Genomic DNA, 19,134 nt, shown 5'->3' on the forward strand with positions numbered 1-19,134 from the left:
ACGCAGAGACCGGACAGTGTACGTGCACGCAGAGACCGGACAGTGTACGTGCACGCAGAGACCGGACAGAGTACGTGCACGCAGAGACCGGACAGTGTACGTGCACGCAGAGACTGCACACGCTCCATGCACGCAGAGACCGGACAGTGTACGTGCACGCAGAGACTGCACACGCTCCGCGCACGCAGAGACCGGACAGTGTACGTGCATGCAGAGACTGCACACTGTCCACCCAAAGAATGGATACTGTCCGCACAGATCGATCGGAAGTTTCCGTTGGATTGGAAAATAGCAAATGCAACTCCTTTATTCAAAAAGAGAGGGAGACAGAAAGCAGGAAACTACAGGCCAGTTTCCTTCACATCTGTCAAAAGGAAAACATTAGAAGCTATTATTAAAGACGTTATAGAAGGGCATTTCGAAAAATTCAAGGTAATCAGTCAGAGTCAAAATGGTTTTGTGAAAGGGAAATCATGTCTAACCAATTTATTGGAGTTCTTTGAGGGAGTTACATGTGCTGTGGATAAAGTGCAACCGGAGGATGTATTGTACTTAGATTTCCAGACGGCATTTGATAAGGTGCCACATCAAAGGTTATTGCAGAAAATAAAAGCTCATGGTGTAGGGGGTAACATACTGACATGGATAGAAGATTGGCTAGCTAACGGGAAACAGAGAGTAGGCATAAATGGGTCATTTTCTGGTTGGCAAGATGTAATGAGTGGTGTGCCACAGGGATCTGTGCTGGAGCCTCAACTTATTACAATTTATATAAATGACTGGGATGAAGGGACCGAAGGTATGGTTGCGAAATTTGCTGATGACACAAAGGTAGGTAGGAAAGTAACTTGTGAAGAGGACATAAGGAGGCTACAAAGGGATATAGATAGGTTAAGTGAGTGGGCAAAGACCTGGCAAATGGAGTATAATGTAGGAAAGGGTGAAATTGTCCATTTTGGCAGGAAGAATAAAAAAGAAGCATATTATCTAAATGGTGAGAGATTGCAGAGCTCTGAGATGCAGAGGGATCTGGGTGTCCTAGTGCAGGAATCGCAAAAGGTTAGTATGCAGGTACAGCACGTAATTAGGAAAGCTAATAGAATGTTATCATTCATCGTGAGGGGAACTGAATACAAAAGTAGGGAGGTTATGCTTCATCTATACAGGGCATTAGTGAGACCACATCTGGAGTACTGTGTACAGTACTGGTCTCCTTATTTAAGGAAGGATGTAAATGTATTGGAGGTAGTACAGAGAAGGTTTACTAGACTAATACCTGGAATGGACGGGTTGTCTTGTGAGGAAAGGTTGGACAGGCTAGGCTTGTATCCACTGGAATTTAGAAGAGTAAGAGGCGACTTGATTGAAACATATCAGATCCTGAGGGGTCTTGACAGGGTGGATGTGGAAAGGATGTTTCCCCTTGTGGGAGAATCTCAAACTAGGGGTCACTGTTTAAAAATAAGGGGTCACCCATTTAACACAGAGATGAGGAGAAATTTTTTCTCTCAGAGGGTCGTGAGTCTTTGGAACTCTCTTCCTCAAAAGGTGGTGGAAGCAGAGTCTTTAAATATTTTTAAGGCAGAGTTAGATAGATTCTTGATAAACGAGGGGGTGGAAGGTTATTGGGGGTAGGTGGAATGGGGGAGCAGGCTCGAAGGGCCGAGTGGACTATTCCTGCTCCTAATTCGTACGTTTGTGTGTACAGCCAATGAAGGAGTTTTGTTTTGAAGTGTGGTCACTGCTGTAATGTAGGAAATGCTGCAGCTAATTTGCACACAGCAAGATCCCATATCCCATAATCCCTTTTGGAAGTTATTATTGAATCTGCTTCCTCCGCCCTTTCAGGCAGCGCGTTCCAGATCACAACAACTCACTGCGTAAGGTTTAATAGCCCGCGATCTTCACTCACCGTTCTGCACTGATATACTCGCTGGATATTGGACTGCACTTGACCCCAGCAATCCTGACACCGTAGGCAATTTCCTGAAAGCGGAGGCCCAAATTATCACCATGGATTGTCACCCTTGTTCCACCTTCCTTCGGACCAGTCACTGGGTGGAACTGCAACACAGGAACCAACAATCAAACCCTCACATGGATTCAAACACTCCCAGGACAGGTACAGTACGGGGGTTAGATACAGAGTAAAGCTCCCTCTACACTGTCTCCATCAAACACTCCCAGGACAGGTACAGTACGGGGGTTAGATACAGAGTAAAGCTCCCTCTACACTGTTCACATCAAACACTCCCAGGACAGGTACAGCACGGGGGTTAGATACAGAGTAAAGCTCCCTCTACACTGTCCCCATCAGACACTCCCAGGACAGGTACAGTACGGGGGTTAGATACAGAGTAAAGCTCCCTCTACACTGTCCCCATCAGACACTCCCAGGACAGGTACAGTACGGGGGTTAGATACAGAGTAAAGCTCCCTCTACACTGTCCCCCATCAAACACTCCCCAGGACAGGTACAGCACGGGGGTTAGATACGCCCTCGTCAGCCGGCCGGACACGCCCTGGCGGTCCGCGTTGCCATCTGGCGGCGAGGGGAAACCCCGATGGAGGTCTCTCTATGCGGGAGTCTCCCCCCTTTACATCGGGGACCTGGGGTGGAGGGTGCTGCACAGAGCAGTCCCGTGCAATAGGCTTTTAAGTAGGTTCACGGACTCCCAGGCCACCTGTACTTTCTGCGGCCTGGACGAGTCCGTGTTCCATGTTTATACGGAGTGTGCGAGGTTGCAGCCCCTCCTTGAGTATCTGAAGGGGCTGCTCCTCAAATTCTGGCTGCACTTCAGTCCCACGCTCCTGATCTTTGGGCACCCGGTGCGGAGGGGCTTGGGCCGGGAGGAGGATCTCCTCGTCGGTCTGCTCCTGGGCCTGGCCAAGGTGGCAATTCACAGGTCCAGGTTGCGGGCCGTCGGGGGTTCCGTCCTCCCCGATTGCCTGCCCCTCTTCCGCGGTTACGTTCGCGCCCGGGTGTCCCTGGAGAAGGAGCATGCGGTGTCCGCCGGTACGCTTGAGGCCTTCCGCGACCGGTGGGCACCGCAGGGACTGGAGTGCATTGTCGACGCCGAGAATGGCATTTTAATTTGAGTTTTTTGTTTATTTATCTGTTTTTTAAAAATAAAAAAAAATCGGGTTCGATACAGAGTAAAACTCCCTCATCTGAACCACTCCCCTTTAATTCCTCGTCTCTGTCGTTTGCCTGTTTTAAGTCATTCTGCTCCACATCCCCCTTTGCTTCGACCCACTCTGAACTTGGGCAGAGACCTGTTGGACTGAATAACCTGTTCTTTGTGCTGCCAAGACAGCTGTTCTGCGTGAAGACAGGAATGGGTTGGTCCTTACCTTGGTGACCCGTGGGTGGGTGCACCTGATGTTGCGGCTGCCTGCCGTCATCCAGTTGAAGTCGGCCGCCGTGCAGTGTTGCCGCAGGCGGCATTTCCGCTCCGGCACGCACCAGCCGCACTCAAACCTGGGCTCTGTCTTCAAGCAAAGGCCACAGCTCTCACGCTGCACCGAGCAGTTATACAGGAGAGCTGTGGAGAGAAATGGGAATCAAATCCATGATCCAAAGCTCGACTGCTCCCTATACCATCACACCGAATCCCCTTCACCCATCACACACCGAATCCCCTTCACCCACCACACACCGAATCCCCTTCACCCATCAAATCCCCTTCACCCACCATCACACCGAATCCCCTTCACCCACCACACACCGAATCCCCTTCACCCATCAAATCCCCTTCACCCACCATCACACCGAATCCCCTTCACCCACCACACACCAAATCCCCTTCACCCATCAAATCCCCTTCACCCATCACACACCGAATCCCCTTCACCCACCACACACCGAATCCCCTTCACCCATCAAATCCCCTTCACCCACCATCACACCGAATCCCCTTCACCCACCACACACCAAATCCCCTTCACCCATCACACACCGAATCCCCTTCACCCATCACACAACCCTCCCTATCTCTGTAACCTCCTCCAGACCCGACAACCCTCCCTATCTCTGTAACCTCCTCCAGCCCCTACAACCCTCCCTATCACTGTAACCTCCTCCAGCCCCTACAACCCTCCCTATCTCTGTAACCTCCTCCAGACCCTACAACCCTCCCTATCTCTGTAACCTCCTCCAGCCCGGACAACCCTCCCTATCTCTGTAACCTCCTCCCACTCCTACAACACTCCCTATCTCTGTCACCTCCTCCAGCCCCTACAACCCTCCCTATCTCTGTAACCTCCTTCCGCCCCTACAACCCTCCCTATCTCTGTAACCTCCTCCAGCTCGGACAACCCTCCCTATCTCTGTAACCTCCTCCCACTCCTACAACCCTCCCTATCTCTGTAACCTCCTTCCGCCCCGACAACCCTCCCTATCTCTGTAACCTCCTACAACCCTCCCTATCTCTGTAACCTCCTCCAGCCCCTACAGCCCTCCCTATCTCTGTAACCTCCTCCAGCACCTACAACCCTCCCTATCTCTGTAACCTCCTCCAGCCCCTACAACCCTCCCTATCTCTGTAACCACCTCCAGCCCCTACAACCCTCCCTATCTCTGTCACCTCCTCCAGCCCGGACAACCCTCCCTATCTCTGTCACCTCCTCCCACTCCTACAACCCTCCCTATCTCTGTAACCTCCTCCCGCCCCTACAACCCTCCCTATCTCTGTAACCTCCTACAACCCTCCCTATCTCTGTAACCTCCTCCAGCCCCTAAAACCCTCCCTATCTCTGTAACCTCCTCCAGCCCCTACAACCCTCCCTATCTCTGTAACCTCCTCCAGCCCCGACAACCCTCCCTATCTCTGTAACCTCCTCCAGCCCCTACAACCCTCCCTATCTCTGTAACCTCCTCCAGCCACTACAACCCTCCCTATCTCTGTAACCTCCTCCCACTCCTGCAACCCTCCCTATCTCTGTAACCTCCTCCCGCCCCTACAACCCTCCCTATCTCTGTAACCTCCTACAACCCTCCCTGTCTCTGTAACCTCCTCCAGCCCCTACAACCCTCCCTATCTCTGTAACCTCCTACAACCCTCCCTATCTCTGTAACCTCCTCCCGCCCCTACAACCCTCCCTATCTCTGTAACCTCCTACAACCCTCCCTATCTCTGTCACCTCCTCCAGCCCCTACAATCCTCCCTATCTCTGTAACCTCCTCCAGCCCCTAAAACCCTCCCTATCTCTGTAACCTCCTCCAGCCCCTACAACCCTCCCGATCTCTGTAACCTCCTACAACCCTCCCTATCTCTGTCACCTCCTCCAGCCCCTACAATCCTCCCTATCTCTGTAACCTCCTCCAGCCCCTACAACCCTCCCTATCTCTGTAACCTCCTCCAGCCCCTACAATCCTCCCTATCTCTGTAACCTCCTCCAGCCCCTAAAACCCTCCCTATCTCTGTAACCTCCTCCAGCCCCGACAACTCTCCCTATCTCTGTAACCTCCTCCAGCCCCGACAACCCTCCCTATCTCTGTAACCTCCTCCAGCCCCTACAACCCTCCCTATCTCTGTAACCTCCTACAACCCTTTCTATCTCTGTAACCTCCTCCAGCCCCTACAACCCTCCCTATCTCTGTAACCTGCTACAACCCTCCCTATCTCTGTAACCTCCTCCAGCCCTCCCTATCACTGTAACCTCCTCCAGCCCCTACAACCCTCCCTATCTCTGTAACCTCCTCCAGCCCCTACAACCCTCCCTATCTCTGTAACCTCCTCCAGCCCCTACAACCCTCCGAGATCTCTGCCCTTCTCCAATTCCGGCCTCTTGACCATCCCCCGATTCCCATCGCTCCACCATTGGCGGCCGTGCCTTCAGCTGCCTGGGGCCCTAAGCTCTGGAATTCCCTCCCTAAACCTCTCCGCCTCTCTCTCTCCTCCTTTAAGACGCTGCTTAAAAACCGACATCTTTGACCGAGCTTTTGATCGCCCGTCCCTAATATCTCCTGATGTGGCTCGGGGTGAAATTCTGTCTGATTTACACTCCTGTGAAGCACCACAGGGGGCAGGGACGGGGTTGGAGGTTGCTTTTACTACATTAAAGGGGCTATATAAATGCAGGTTATTGTTGTTTGCATTTCATCATCTCAGCACATTTCAAACCACCTGATAGACAACAATGTCCTTGGCCACAAAGATGTCAATTTGCACACAGCAAGATCCCACAAACAGAAAGTAATTACAACAACCTACAAGGTGCTTGACAAGAGCATTATCAAATTAAATATGACACTGAACCACCGATATCAGGACAAGTGATCAAAAGCTTGGTCAAAATGGGAGGTTTTAAAGACAATTTAACTACTTTTTTCAGTCATGTTGGTGATGGGATAAATATCAGCCCCACGACACCGGGGAGGAATCCCCCCCCCTCCTCACTCCTCACCCCACACTCTCCGACAGTGCGGCACTCCCTCAGTACTGAACCTCCGACAGTGCGGTTCTCCCTCAGTACTGACCCTCCGACAGTGAAGCTCTCCCTCAGTACTGACCCTCCGACAGCGCGGCACTCCCTCAGTACTGAACCTCCGACAGCGCGGCACTCCCTCAGTACTGAACCTCCGACAGCGCGGCACTCCCTCAGTACTGACCCTCCGACAGTGCAGCACTCCCTCAGTACTGACCCTCCGACAGCGCGGCACTCCCTCAGTACTGAACCTCCGACAGCGCGGCACTCCCTCAGTACTGAACCTCCGACAGTGCGGTGCTCCCTCAGTACTGACCCTCCGACAGTGAAGCACTCCCTCAGTACTGACCCTCCGACAGTGCAGCACTCCCTCAGTACTGACCCTCCGACAGTGCGGCACTCCCTCAGTACTGACCCTCCCACAGTGCGGCGCTCCCTCAGTACTGACCCTCCGACAGTGCGGCGCTCCCTCAGTACTGACCCTCCGACAGTGCGGCACTCCCTCAATACTGACCCTCCGACAGTGCGGCACTCCCTCAGTACTGACCCTCCGACAGTGCAGCACTCCCTCAGTACTGACCCTCCGACAGTGCGGCACTCCCTCAGTACTGACCCTCCGACAGTGCGGCTCTCCCTCAGTACTGACCCTCCGACAGTGCGGCACTCCCTCAGTACTGACCCTCCCACAGTGCGGCGCTCCCTCAGTACTGACCCTCCGACAGTGCGGCACTCCCTCAGTACTGACCCTCCGACAGTGCAGCACTCCCTCAGTACTGACCCTCCGACAGTGCGGCACTCCCTCAGTACTGACCCTCCGACAGTGCGGCACTCCCTCAGTACTGACCCTCCGACAGTGCGGCTCTCCCTCAGTACTGACCCTCCGACAGTGCGGCACTCCCTCAGTACTGACCCTCCGACAGTGCGGCACTCCCTCAGTACTGACCCACCGACAGTGCGGCACTCCCTCAGTACTGACCCTCCGACAGTGCGGCACTCCCTCAGTACTGACCCTCCGACAGTGCGGCACTCCCTCAGTACTGACCCTCCGACAGTGCGGCGCTCCCTCAGTACTGACCCTCCGACAGTGCGGCACTCCCTCAGTACTGACCCTCCGACAGTGCGGCACTCCCTCAGTACTGACCCTCCGACAGTGCGGCGCTCCCTCAGTACTGACCCTCCGACAGTGCGGCACTCCCTCAGTACTGACCCTCCGACAGTGCGGCACTCCCTCAGTACTGACCCTCCGACAGTGCGGTGCTCCCTCAGTACTGACCCTCCGACAGTGCGGCACTCCCTCAGTACTGAACCTCCGACAGTGCGGCGCTCCCTCAGTACTGACCCTCCGACAGTGCAGCACTCCCTCAGTACTGACCCTCCGACAGTGCAGCACTCCCTCAGTACTGACCCTCCGACAGCGCGGCACTCCCTCAGTACTGAACCTCCGACAGCGCGGCACTCCCTCAGTACTGACCCTCCGACAGCGCGGCGCTCCCTCAGTACTGAACCTCCGACAGTGCGGCGCTCCCTCAGTACTGACCCTCCGACAGTGCGGCACTCCCTCAGTACTGACCCTCCGACAGTGCGGCACTCCCTCAGTACTGACCCTCCGACAGCGCGGCGCTCCCTCAGTAGTGACCCTCCGACAGTGCGGCGCTCCCTCAGTAGTGACCCTCCGACAGTGCGGCGCTCCCTCAGTACTGACCCTCCGACAGTGCGGCGCTCCCTCAGTACTGACCCTCCGACAGTGCGGCACTCCCTCAGTACTGACCCTCCGACAGTGCGGAGCTCCCTCAGTACTGACCCTCCGACAGTGCGGCACTCCCTCAGTACTGACTCTCCGACAGTGCGGCACTCCCTCAGTACTGACCCTCCGACAGTGCGGCGCTCCCTCAGTAATGACCCTCCGACAGTGCGGCACTCCCTCAGTACTGACCCTCCGACAGTGCGGCGCTCCCTCAGTAATGACCCTCCGACAGTGCGGCGCTCCCTCAGTAATGACCCTCCGACAGTGCGGCGCTCCCTCAGTAATGACCCTCCGACAGTGCGGCACTCCCTCAGTAATGACCCTCCGACAGTGCGGCACTCCCTCAGCACTGACCCTCCGACAGTGCGGCGCTCCCTCAGTAATGACCCTCCGACAGTGCGGCACTCCCTCAGTAATGACCCTCCGACAGTGCGGCACTCCCTCAGCACTGACCCTCCGACAGTGCGGCGCTCCCTCAGTAATGACCCTCCGACAGTGCGGATCTCCCTCAGTACTGACCCTCCGACAGTGCGGCTCTCCCTCAGTACTGACCCTCCGACAGTGCGGCACTCCCTCAGGACTGACCCTCTGACAGTGCGGCTCTCCCTCAGTACTGACCCTCCGACAGTGCGGCAATCCCTCAGTACTGACCCTCCGACAGCGCGGCGCTCCCTCAGTACTGAACCTCCGACAGTGCGGCGCTCCCTCAGTACTGACCCTCCGACAGTGCGGCACTCCCTCAGTACTGACCCTCCGACAGTGCGGCACTCCCTCAGTACTGACCCTCCGACAGTGCGGCGCTCCCTCAGTACTGATCCTCCGACAGTGCGGCTCTCCCTCAGTACTGACCCTCCCACAGTGCGGCGCTCCTTCAGTACTGACCCTCCGACAGTGCGGCGCTCCCTCAGTACTGACCCTCCGACAGTGCGGCGCTCCCTCAGTACTGACCCTCCGACAGTGCGGCGCTCCCTCAGTACTGACCCTCCGACAGTGCGGCGCTCCCTCAGTACTGACCCTCCGACAGTGCGGCGCTCCCTCAGTACTGACCCTCCGACAGTGCGGCGCTCCCTCAGTACTGACCCTCCGACAGTGCGGCGCTCCCTCAGTACTGTCCTTCTGACAGTGCGGCGCTCCCTCAGTACTGACCCTCCCACAGTGCGGCGCTCTCTCAGTACTGACCCTCTGACAGTGCGGCTCTCCCTCAGTACTGACCCTCCGACAGTGCGGCGCTCCCTCAGTACTGACCCTCTGACAGTGCGGCTCTCCCTCAGTACTGACCCTCTGACAGTGCGGCGCTCCCTCAGTACTGACCCTCCCACAGTGCGGCGCTCCCTCAGTACTGACCCTCCCACAGTGCGGCGCTCCCTCAGTACTGACCCTCCTACAGTGCGGCACTCCCTCAGTACTGACCCTCCGACAGTGCGGCGCTCCCTCAGTACTGACCCTCCTACAGTGCGGCTCTCCCTCAGTACTGACCCTCCGACAGTGCGGCTCTCCCTCAGTACTGACCCTCCGACAGTGCGGCGCTCCCTCAGTACTGACCCTCCGACAGTGCGGCGCTCCCTCAGTACTGACCCTCTGACAGTGCGGCTCTCCCTCAGTACTGACCCTCTGACAGTGCGGCGCTCCCTCAGTACTGACCCTCCCACAGTGCGGCGCTCCCTCAGTACTGACTCTCCGACAGTGCGGCGCTCCCTCAGTACTGACCCTCCGACAGTGCGGCTCTCCCTCAGTACTGACCCTCCCACAGTGCGGCTCTCCCTCAGTACTGACCCTCTGACAGTGCGGCGCTCCCTCAGTACTGACCCTCCCACAGTGCGGCTCTCCCTCAGTACTGACCCTCTGACAGTGCGGCGCTCCCTCAGTACTGACCCTCCCACAGTGCGGCGCTCCCTCAGTACTGACCCTCCCACAGTGCGGCACTCCCTCAGTACTGACCCTCCCACAGTGCGGCACTCCCTCAGTACTGACCCTCCTACAGTGCGGCACTCCCTCAGTACTGACCCTCCGACAGTGCGGCGCTCCCTCAGTACTGACCCTCCGACAGTGCGGCGCTCCCTCAGTACTGACCCTCCTACAGTGCGGCGCTCCCTCAGTACTGACCCTCCGACAGTGCGGCGCTCCCTCAGTACTGACCCTCTGACAGTGCGGCTCTCCCTCAGTACTGACCCTCTGACAGTGCGGCTCTCCCTCAGTACTGACCCTCCGACAGTGCGGCGCTCCCTCAGTAGACCCTCCGACAGTGCGGCGCTCCCTCAGTACTGACCCACCGACAGTGCGGCGCTCCCTCAGTACTGACCCTCCGACAGTGCGGCTCTCCCTCAGTACTGACCCTCCGACAGTGCGGCGCTCCCTCAGTACTGACCCTCCGACAGTGCGGCGCTCCCTCAGTACTGACCCTCCGACAGTGCGGCGCTCCCTCAGTACTGACCCTCCCACAGTGCGGCGCTCCCTCAGTACTGACCCTCCGACAGTGCGGCGCTCCCTCAGTACTGACCCTCCGACAGTGCGGCGCTCCCTCAGTACTGACCCTCCGACAGTGCGGCTCTCCCTCAGTACTGACCCTCCGACAGTGCGGCGCTCCCTCAGTACTGACCCTCCGACAGTGCGGCTCTCCCTCAGTACTGACCCTCCGACAGTGCGGCACTCCCTCAGTACTGACCCTCCGACAGTGCGACTCTCCCTCAGTACTGACCCTCCGACAGTGCGGCACTCCCTCAGTACTGACCCTCCGACAGTGCGGCTCTCCCTCAGTACTGACCCTCCGACAGTGCGGCGCTCCCTCAGTACTGACCCTCCGACAGTGCGGCTCTCCCTCAGTACTGACCCTCCGACAGTGCGGCACTCCCTCAGTACTGACCCTCCGACAGTGCGGCTCTCCCTCAGTACTGACCCTCCGACAGTGCGGCACTCCCTCAGTACTGACCCTCCGACAGTGCGGCTCTCCCTCAGTACTGACCCTCCGACAGTGCGGCTCTCCCTCAGTACTGACCCTCCGACAGTGCGGCACTCCCTCAGTACTGACCCTCCGAGAGTGCGGCTCTCCCTCAGTACTGACCCTCCGACAGTGCGGCTCTCCCTCAGTACTGACCCTCCGACAGTGCGGCACTTCCTCAGTACTGACCCTCCGACAGTGCGGCTCTCCCTCAGTACTGACCCTCCGACAGTGCGGCTCTCCCTCAGTACTGACCCTCCGACAGTGCGGCACTCCCTCAGTACTGACCCTCCGACAGTGCGGCTCTCCCTCAGTACTGACCCTCCGACAGTGCGGCGCTCCCTCAGTACTGACCCTCCGACAGTGCGGCTCTCCCTCGGTACTGACCCTCCGACAGTGCGGCGCTCCCTCAGTACTGACCCTCCGGCAGTGCGGCGCTCCCTCAGTACTGACCCTCCGACAGTGAGCGTTCCCTCAGTACTGACCCTCTGACAGTGCGGCTCTCCCTCAGTACTGACCCTCCGACAGTGCGGCGCTCCCTCAGTACTGACCCTCCGACAGTGCGGCGCTCCCTCAGTACTGACCCTCCGACAGTGCGGCTCTCCCTCAGTACTGACCCTCCGACAGTGCGGCGCTCCCTCAGTACTGACCCTCCGACAGTGCGGCTCTCCCTCAGTACTGACCCTCCCACAGTGCGGCGCTCCCTCAGTACTGACCCTCCGACAGTGCGGCGCTCCCTCAGTACTGACCCTCCGACAGTGAGGCGCTCCCTCAGTACTGACCCTCCGACAGTGCGGTGCTCCCTCAGTACTGACCCTCCGACAGTGCGGCTCTCCCTCAGTACTGACCCTCCGATAGTGCGGCACTCCCTCAGTACTGACCCTCCGACAGTGAGGCGCTCCCTCAGTACTGACCCTCCGACAGTGCGGCGCTCCCTCAGTACTGAACCTCCCACAGTGCGGCGCTCCCTCAGTACTGACCCTCCGACAGTGCGGCTCTCCCTCAGTACTGACCCTCCCACAGTGCGGCGCTCCCTCAGTACTGACCCTCCCACAGTGCGGCGCTCCCTCAGTACTGACCCTCCGACAGTGAGGCGCTCCCTCAGTACTGACCCTCCGACAGTGCGGTGCTCCCTCAGTACTGACCCTCCGACAGTGCGGCTCTCCCTCAGTACTGACCCTCCGACAGTGCGGCACTCCCTCAGTACTGACCCTCCGACAGTGAGGCGCTCCCTCAGTACTGACCCTCCGACAGTGCGGCGCACCCTCAGTACTGACCCTCCCACAGTGCGGCGCTCCCTCAGTACTGACCCTCCGACAGTGCGGCGCTCCCTCAGTACTGACCCTCCGACAGTGCGGCGCTCCCTCAGTACTGACCCTCCGACAGTGCGGCTCTCCCTCAGTACTGACCCTCCGACAGTGCGGCACTCCCTCAGTACTGACCCTCCGACAGTGCGGCTCTCCCTCAGTACTGACCCTCCGACAGTGCGGCACTCCCTCAGTACTGACCCTCCGACAGTGCGGCTCTCCCTCAGTACTGACCCTCCGACAGTGCGGCGCTCCCTCAGTACTGACCCTCCGACAGTGCGGCTCTCCCTCAGTACTGACCCTCCGACAGTGCGGCACTCCCTCAGTACTGACCCTCCGACAGTGCGGCTCTCCCTCAGTACTGACCCTCCGACAGTGCGGCACTCCCTCAGTACTGACCCTCCGACAGTGCGGCTCTCCCTCAGTACTGACCCTCCGACAGTGCGGCGCTCCCTCAGTACTGACCCTCCGACAGTGCGGCTCTCCCTCAGTACTGACCCTCCGACAGTGCGGCTCTACTTCAGTACTGACCCTCCGACAGTGCGGCACTCCCTCAGTACTGACCCTCCGACAGTGCGGCTCTCCCTCAGTACTGACCCTCCGACAGTGCGGCTCTCCCTCAGTACTGACCCTCCGACAGTGCGGCACTCCCTCTGTACTGACCCTCCGACAGTGCAGCTCTCCCTCAGTACTGACCCTCCGACAGTGCGGCTCTCCCTCAGTACTGACCCTCCGACAGTGCGGCACTCCCTCAGTACTGACCCTCCGACAGTGCGGCTCTCCCTCAGTACTGACCCTCCGACAGTGCGGCGCTCCCTCAGTACTGACCCTCCGACAGTGCGGCTCTCCCTCGGTACTGACCCTCCGACAGTGCGGCGCTCCCTCAGTACTGACCCTCCAGCAGTGCGGCGCTCCCTCAGTACTGACCCTCCGACAGTGAGCGTTCCCTCAGTACTGACCCTCTGACAGTGCGGCTCTCCCTCAGTACTGACCCTCCGACAGTGCGGCACTCCCTCAGTACTGACCCTCCGACAGTGCGGCGCTCCCTCAGTACTGACCCTCCCACAGTGCGGCGCTCCCTCAGTACTGACCCTCCGACAGTGCGGCGCTCCCTCAGTACTGACCCTCCGACAGTGCGGCGCTCCCTCAGTACTGACCCTCCGACAGTGCGGCGCTCCCTCAGTACTGACCCTCCGACAGTGCGGCGCTCCCTCAGTACTGACCCTCCGACAGTGCGGCGCTCCCTCAGTACTGACCCTCCGACAGTGCGGCGCTCCCTCAGTACTGACCCTCCGACAGTGCGGCTCTCCCTCAGTACTGACCCTCCGACAGTGCGGCGCTCCCTCAGTACTGACCCTCCGACAGTGCGGCTCTCCCTCGGTACTGACCCTCCGACAGTGCGGCGCTCCCTCAGTACTGACCCTCCGGCAGTGCGGCGCTCCCTCAGTACTGACCCTCCAACAGTGAGCGTTCCCTCAGTACTGACCCTCTGACAGTGCGGCTCTCCCTCAGTACTGACCCTCCGACAGTGCGGCACTCCCTCAGTACTGACCCTCCGACAGTGCGGCGCTCCCTCAGTACTGACCCTCCCACAGTGCGGCGCTCCCTCAGTACTGACCCTCCGACAGTGCGGCACTCCCTCAGTACTGACCCTCCGACAGTGCGGCGCTCCCTCAGTACTGACCCTCCGACAGTGCGGCGCTCCCTCAGTACTGACCCTCCGACAGTGCGGATCTCCCTCAGTACTGACCCTCCGACAGTGCGGCGCTCCCTCAGTACTGACCCTCCGACAGTGCGGCGCTCCCTCAGTACTGACCCTCCGACAGTGCGGCGCTCCCTCAGTACTGACCCTCCGACAGTGCGGCACTCCCTCAGTACTGACCCTCCGACAGTGCGGCGCTCCCTCAGTACTGACCCTCCGGCAGTGCGGCGCTCCCTCAGTACTGACCCTCCAACAGTGAGCGTTCCCTCAGTACTGACCCTCTGACAGTGCGGCTCTCCCTCAGTACTGACCCTCCGACAGTGCGGCACTCCCTCAGTACTGACCCTCCGACAGTGCGGCGCTCCCTCAGTACTGACCCTCCCACAGTGCGGCGCTCCCTCAGTACTGACCCTCCGACAGTGCGGCACTCCCTCAGTACTGACCCTCCGACAGTGCGGCGCTCCCTCAGTACTGACCCTCCGACAGTGCGGCGCTCCCTCAGTACTGACCCTCCGACAGTGCGGATCTCCCTCAGTACTGACCCTCCGACAGTGCGGCGCTCCCTCAGTACTGACCCTCCGACAGTGCGGCGCTCCCTCAGTACTGACCCTCCGACAGTGCGGCGCTCCCTCAGTACTGACCCTCCGACAGTGCGGCACTCCCTCAGTACTGACCCTCCGACAGTGCGGCGCTCCCTCAGTACTGACCCTCCGACAGTGCGGCACTCCCTCAGTACTGACCCTGTGACAGTGCGGCTCTCCCTCAGTACTGACCCTCTGACAGTGCGGCTCTCCCTCAGTACTGACCCTCCAACAGTGCGGCTCTCCCTCAGTACTGACCCTCCTACAGTGCGGCGCTCCCTCAGTACTGACCCACCCACAGTGCGGCTCTCCCTCAGTACTGCCCCAATACTATAAGTTGGTGGGGTGAGGGGTGTAAGCCGGGAGTGGGAGGTCGGCTAGAAGTTATCATCCTGAGTCACCTGTCCTGATTGGATCTGAGTCCCTTTGTGGTGTCCAGCGGTCACTCGTCTTCCTTTTCAGTGATCCCAGGTGGAAAGTGGAGTTTGTGTGGATATCGGGGGGAAAAGGGGAGGGTTGATAGTGTGTGGGCAATCCCGACTGTGATGCCGCACCCCCCAGTTGAATATCTGACGTCACAACCAAGGCTCATGCTTGGTTGAATGGGCCAGCTGGGCTTGGGCTGGGGAGGGAAACGTCCCTCGCGGGTCCTGTAACCCTGTTAGAATCAGCGCCTTCAAGAGAGAGGGGTGGGGGCGCAGAGGTGGAGGTGGGAGGAGAGGGAATCCAGAGCATATCCATGTACATAATACATAACCACAGGCTGTGAGGAATTCTGTGGTAAAAATCCAAGCAAATCATCCCGGGGAATATCAATCATACCTTTAACACTCGCAGGTTTGTCAATGATAAACTCTCCATCCCAGACAATGGAGAAATCCACAGCCAGCTCCCCAATATCATCACCTTCATAGGAGTACTGAAAGAAAAAGAGAGATAATTCTAGTGGGGTTTAACAGAGAGAGACGGACAGGGAGAGACAGGGAGAGACAGGGAGAGACGGACAGGGAGAGACAGGGAGAGACGGACAGGGAGAGACGGACAGGGAGAGATGGACAGGGAGAGACAGAGAGAGACGGACAGAGAGAGACAGGGAGAGACAGAGAGAGACGGACAGGGAGAGACAGGGAGAGACGGACAGGGAGAGACAGGGAGAGACGGACAGGGAGAGACAGGGAGAGACAGGGAGAGACAGGGAGAGACGGACAGGGAGAGACGGACAGGGAGAGACGGACAGGGAGAGACGGACAGAGAGAGACAGGGAGAGACAGGGAGAGACAGACAGAGAGAGACAGGGAGAGACGGACAGGGAGAGACAGGGAGAGACGGACAGGGAGAGACGGACAGAGAGAGACGGACAGAGAGAGAGACAGGGAGAGACGGACAGGGAGAGACGGACAGGGAGAGACGGACAGAGAGAGACAGGGAGAGAGAGACAGGGAGAGAGAGACAGGGAGAGAGAGACAGGGAGAGACAGGGAGAGAGAGACAGGGAGAGACGGACAGGGAGAGAGAGGGAGAGAGAGACAGGGAGAGAGAGACAGAGAGAGAGACAGAGAGAGAGACAGGGAGAGACGGACAGGGAGAGAGAGGGAGAGAGAGACAGGGAGAGAGAGACAGAGAGAGAGACAGGGAGAGACGGACAGGGAGAGACGGACAGAGAGAGACGGACAGAGAGAGACAGGGAGAGAGAGACAGGGAGAGAGAGACAGGGAGAGAGAGACAGGGAGAGAGAGACAGGGAGAGACGGACAGAGAGAGACAGGGAGAGACGGACAGGGAGAGACGGACAGGGAGAGATGGACAGGGAGAGATGGACAGGGAGAGACAGAGAGAGACGGACAGAGAGAGACAGGGAGAGACAGAGAGAGACGGACAGGGAGAGACAGGGAGAGACGGACAGGGAGAGACGGACAGGGAGAGACGGACAGGGAGAGACAGAGAGAGACAGGGAGAGACGGACAGGGAGAGACAGGGAGAGACGGACAGGGAGAGACGGACAGGGAGAGATGGACAGGGAGAGACAGAGAGAGACGGACAGGGAGAGACAGGGAGAGACGGACAGGGAGAGACAGGGAGAGACAGGGAGAGACGGACAGGGAGAGACAGGGAGAGACGGACAGGGAGAGACGGACAGGGAGAGATGGACAGGGAGAGACAGAGAGAGACGGACAGAGAGAGACAGGGAGAGACAGAGAGAGACGGACAGGGAGAGACAGAGAGAGACGGACAGGGAGAGACAGGGAGAGACGGACAGGGAGAGACAGGGAGAGACGGACAGGGAGAGACAGGGAGAGACAGGGAGAGACGGACAGGGAGAGACGGACAGGGAGAGACGGACAGAGAGAGACGGACAGAGAGAGACAGGGAGAGACAGGGAGAGACAGACAGAGAGAGACAGGGAGAGACAGACAGAGAGAGACAGGGAGAGACGGACAGGGAGAGACAGGGAGAGACGGACAGGGAGAGACGGACAGAGAGAGACGGACAGAGAGAGAGACAGGGAGAGACGGACAGGGAGAGACGGACAGGGAGAGACGGACAGAGAGAGACAGGGAGAGAGAGACAGGGAGAGAGAGACAGGGAGAGACAGGGAGAGACAGGGAGAGACAGGGAGAGAGAGACAGGGAGAGACGGACAGGGAGAGAGAGGGAGAGAGAGACAGGGAGAGAGAGACAGAGAGAGAGACAGGGAGAGACGGACAGGGAGAGAGAGGGAGAGAGAGACAGGGAGAGAGAGACAGAGAGAGAGACAGGGAGAGACGGACAGGGAGAGACGGACAGAGAGAGACGGACAGAGAGAGACAGGGAGAGAGAGACAGGGAGAGAGAGACAGGGAGAGAGAGACAGGGAGAGAGAGACAGGGAGAGAGACAGGGAGAGAGAGACAGGGAGAGAGAGACAGGGAGAGACGGACAGAGAGAGACAGGGAGAGAGAGACAGGGAGAGAGAGACAGGGAGAGAGAGACAGGGAGAGACGGACAGGGAGAGACGGACAGGGAGAGACGGACAGAGGGAGACAGACAGAGGGAGACAGGGAGAGAGAGACAGGGAGAGAGAGACAGGGAGAGACGGACAGAGAGAGACAGGGAGAGAGAGAGGAGAGAGAGAGACAGGGAGAGAGAGAGGGAGAGAGAGACAGGGAGAGAGAGACAGGGAGAGAGAGACAGGGAGAGAGAGACAGGGAGAGACAGGGAGAGACGGACAGAGAGAGACAGGGAGAGAGAGAGAGACAGGGAGAGAGAGAGAGACAGGGAGAGAGAGAGACAGGGAGAGAGAGACAGGGAGAGAGAGACAGGGAGAGACAGGGAGAGACGGACAGGGAGAGACGGACAGAGAGAGACAGGGAGAGACAGGGAGAGACAGGGAGAGACAGGGAGAGACAGGGAGAGACGGACAGAGAGAGACAGGGAGAGACGGACTGAGAGAGACAGGGAGAGACGGACAGGGAGAGACGGACAGAGAGAGACGGACAGAGAGAGACGGACAGAGAGAGAGACAGGGAGAGACGGACAGAGAGAGAGACAGGGAGAGACGGACAGAGAGAGACAGGGAGAGAGAGACAGGGAGAGAGAGACAGGGAGAGAGAGACAGGGAGAGGCAGGGAGAGACGGACAGAGAGAGACAGGGAGAGAGAGACAGGGAGAGAGAGACAGGGAGAGACGGACAGGGAGAGACAGGGAGAGAGAGACAGGGAGAGACGGACAGGGAGAGACGGACAGGGAGAGACAGGGAGAGAGAGAGGGAGAGAGAGACAGGGAGAGAGAGACAGGGAGAGACAGGGAGAGACGAACAGAGAGAGACAGGGAGAGAGAGAGAGACAGGGAGAGAGAGAGACAGGGAGAGAGAGAGACAGGGAGAGACGGACAGAGAGAGACAGGGAGAGAGAGACAGGGAGAGAGAGACAGGGAGAGAGAGGGAGAGACAGGGAGAGATGGACAGAGAGAGACAGGGAGAGATGGACAGAGAAAGACAGGGAGAGATGGACAGAGAGAGACAGGGAGAGATGGACAGAGAAAGACAGGGAGAGATGGACAGAGAGAGAGACAGGGAGAGAGAGACAGGGAGAGAGAGACAGGGAGAGACGGACAGAGAGAGACGGACAGAGAGAGACGGACAGAGAGAGACGGACAGAGAGAGACGGACAGAGGGAGACAGACAGAGGGAGACAGACAGAGGGAGACAGACAGAGGGAGACAGGGAGAGGGAGACAGGGAGAGGGAGACAGGGAGAGGGAGACAGGGAGAGGGAGACAGGGAGAGAGAGACAGGGAGAGAGAGACAGGGAGAGAGAGACAGGGAGAGAGAGACGGACAGGGAGAGACGGACAGGGAGAGACGGACAGGGAGAGACGGACAGAGAGAGACAGACAGAGAGAGACAGACAGAGGGAGACAGACAGAGGGAGACAGGGAGAGGGAGACAGGGAGAGGGAGACAGGG

The 19,134-nt window shown here is 58.6% G+C and overlaps 1 protein-coding gene across 1 annotated transcript in view; it reads right to left on the reverse strand.

Annotated features, from left to right (window-relative positions):
* The window catches only part of LOC137358365 (plexin A3-like), a 126,589-nt gene that overhangs the window by 61,539 nt on the left and 45,916 nt on the right, over window positions 1–19,134 (reverse strand). The window contains exons 2-4 of the mRNA XM_068024307.1: window positions 15,521–15,617; window positions 3,355–3,545; window positions 1,913–2,064 (exon numbers count right to left, since the gene is read on the reverse strand). Of these exons, the coding sequence (XP_067880408.1) occupies window positions 1,913–2,064; window positions 3,355–3,545; window positions 15,521–15,617 (440 nt within the window). The remainder of the gene's footprint in view (window positions 1–1,912; window positions 2,065–3,354; window positions 3,546–15,520; window positions 15,618–19,134) is intronic.

Source organism: Heterodontus francisci, chromosome 49 (assembly GCF_036365525.1).
Source record: "Heterodontus francisci isolate sHetFra1 chromosome 49, sHetFra1.hap1, whole genome shotgun sequence".
NCBI lineage: Eukaryota > Metazoa > Chordata > Chondrichthyes > Heterodontiformes > Heterodontidae > Heterodontus > Heterodontus francisci.